Source organism: Antrostomus carolinensis, unplaced genomic scaffold (assembly GCF_000700745.2).
Source record: "Antrostomus carolinensis isolate BGI_N321 unplaced genomic scaffold, ASM70074v2 scaffold32673, whole genome shotgun sequence".
Taxonomy (NCBI): Eukaryota; Metazoa; Chordata; class Aves; order Caprimulgiformes; family Caprimulgidae; genus Antrostomus; species Antrostomus carolinensis.
In genome coordinates this window covers 985-2,700 of record NW_010307928.1, presented here as the reverse complement: position 1 = coordinate 2,700, position 1,716 = coordinate 985, and the positions used below count along the sequence as shown (strand labels likewise).

The window sequence follows — 1,716 nt, the reverse complement described above, 5'->3', positions numbered from 1 at the left end:
GCCTTCTCTTCTCCAGGCTGAACAGCCCCAACTCTCTCAGCCTGTCCTCACAGCAGAGCTGCTCCAGCCCTCGCATCATCCTCGTGGCCTCCTCTGCACTGGCTCCAGTAGCTCCATGTCCTTGTGCTGTTGGTGGCCCCAGCACTGGAGGCAGCACTGCAGGTGGGGTCTCAGGAGAGCGGAGCAGAGGGGCAGAATCCCCTCCCTCCACCTGCTGCCCACGCTGCTCTGGGTGCAGCCCAGGACACGGTTATTGGCTCTGTGCTGCCAGCGCACGGTGCCAGTTTCCCACCCCCCTGGCACTTGTCCACGTGCAGTAAACGTCTGGACTTTCCTTTCTCTTTCAGGCTAAGAGTTATATCAAGTCCCTTCCTAAAATGCCCAAGAAGGATTTGTCTGTGCTCTTCCCCAAGGCCAATCCTCAGGGTAAGTCACTTCCAGTGTTTCTCAGGAGTTCTCACAGGAGGGCAGGAGACAGACTGACACCACAGCTGCCGTTTGCTTCCTCCCAGGGCAAATATGTACAAATTAAAAGCAAGATTATTCTTTATTGGCATTACAGGGTGATACTCTGACGTTCTTGGCTGCTTACTTCTTTTTTTATTATTATTTTTAAAATGATCCAACCTGTAACACAATATTTAAGGAAGAGATAAACTTTGGACTCTCGTATCAACAAGGCAGAGGAGAGCGAGCGCTGGATCTAACGGGATATCTAGGAGGCTGTGGGATGTAAATTACAGGCTCAGGCCAGTTGCACAGATCAGCTCGACTTGGTATGAGGGTTGGGATGTATTTTGGCTGGTATTGGCTTCTCGAGGCTGTTGCTTGGAGCCAAACAAATGATATTATGATCAACAGTGTTTAGATAAACACACCAGCTCTTATTTATTCATTATTATTTCTCAGCTCCATATCTGAGGCATCAGAGGTTTTGATAAAGTGCTGAGAGAGCCCCACAGTCCACTCCAGTAATTTTTTATTCAATTTTTTTTAATTACAAATTGTTTGTTAGTAAAATCTGATAGTTAGTAAAATTCTCTTTTACTAACTGTTATTTTTTTGAACACCTGGATCTCTCGCTCCTTAACAGGCAGCTGAGATGTGCAATTTTCAGGGTGAAAATGGATCTCTCACAAGGAGCTCTTCTCCCAGGTAGAGGAGAGGTGGGAGCCAGCAAAACTCTTCCAAAAGCTGAGGAAGAAAGTGTTTAGATGTTAAAACCAAAGGGCAACGGGGCTGAGAGGCTTGTTGGTATCTGAGTTTCCTGCCTTCCTGTTTGCCAGGGGTGTAGAGATTTCCGTATAGATTACTCACATTAAGACTCTTGTGAGTTGCCGGGGTCCGAGCGAAAGCAAATGATTCAAACTGAAAAATATCTTGGAGTTACTGGCTGGCTGGTTGTGTTCTCGCAGCCCCATCTGTGCAGCAAAGGCTTCTTGGAGGCTCCTTTGTTATTTCTGCACAATTTCCACCTCCTGTCCTGTTAGTCAGAGCTCCCCGAGGCTGCTGCTGGGCTGATTTTGCATCCTCACTGGTGGGAGCTCCACGCTGCCTTGGCCAAGCTCATAGAATCCCAGACTGGTTTGGGTTGGAAGGGACCTTAAAGCTCATCCAGTCCCAACCCCCCTGCCAGAAGCAGGGACACCTTCCACTAGAACAGGTTGCTCAAAGCCTCATCCAGCCTGGCCGAAAACGCTTGCAGGGAGGGGGAAT

At 48.6% G+C, this 1,716-nt stretch overlaps 1 protein-coding gene across 1 annotated transcript in view; it reads left to right on the top strand.

Annotated features, from left to right (window-relative positions):
- LOC104523137 (mitogen-activated protein kinase 13) overlaps positions 1 to 1,716 on the top strand; it is a gene marked incomplete at its 3' end in the record, with an annotated part of 14,098 nt that overhangs the window by 11,495 nt on the left and 887 nt on the right. The window contains exon 10 of the mRNA XM_010165620.2: positions 348 to 426. Coding sequence (XP_010163922.1) covers positions 348 to 426 — 79 coding nt within the window. The remainder of the gene's footprint in view (positions 1 to 347; positions 427 to 1,716) is intronic.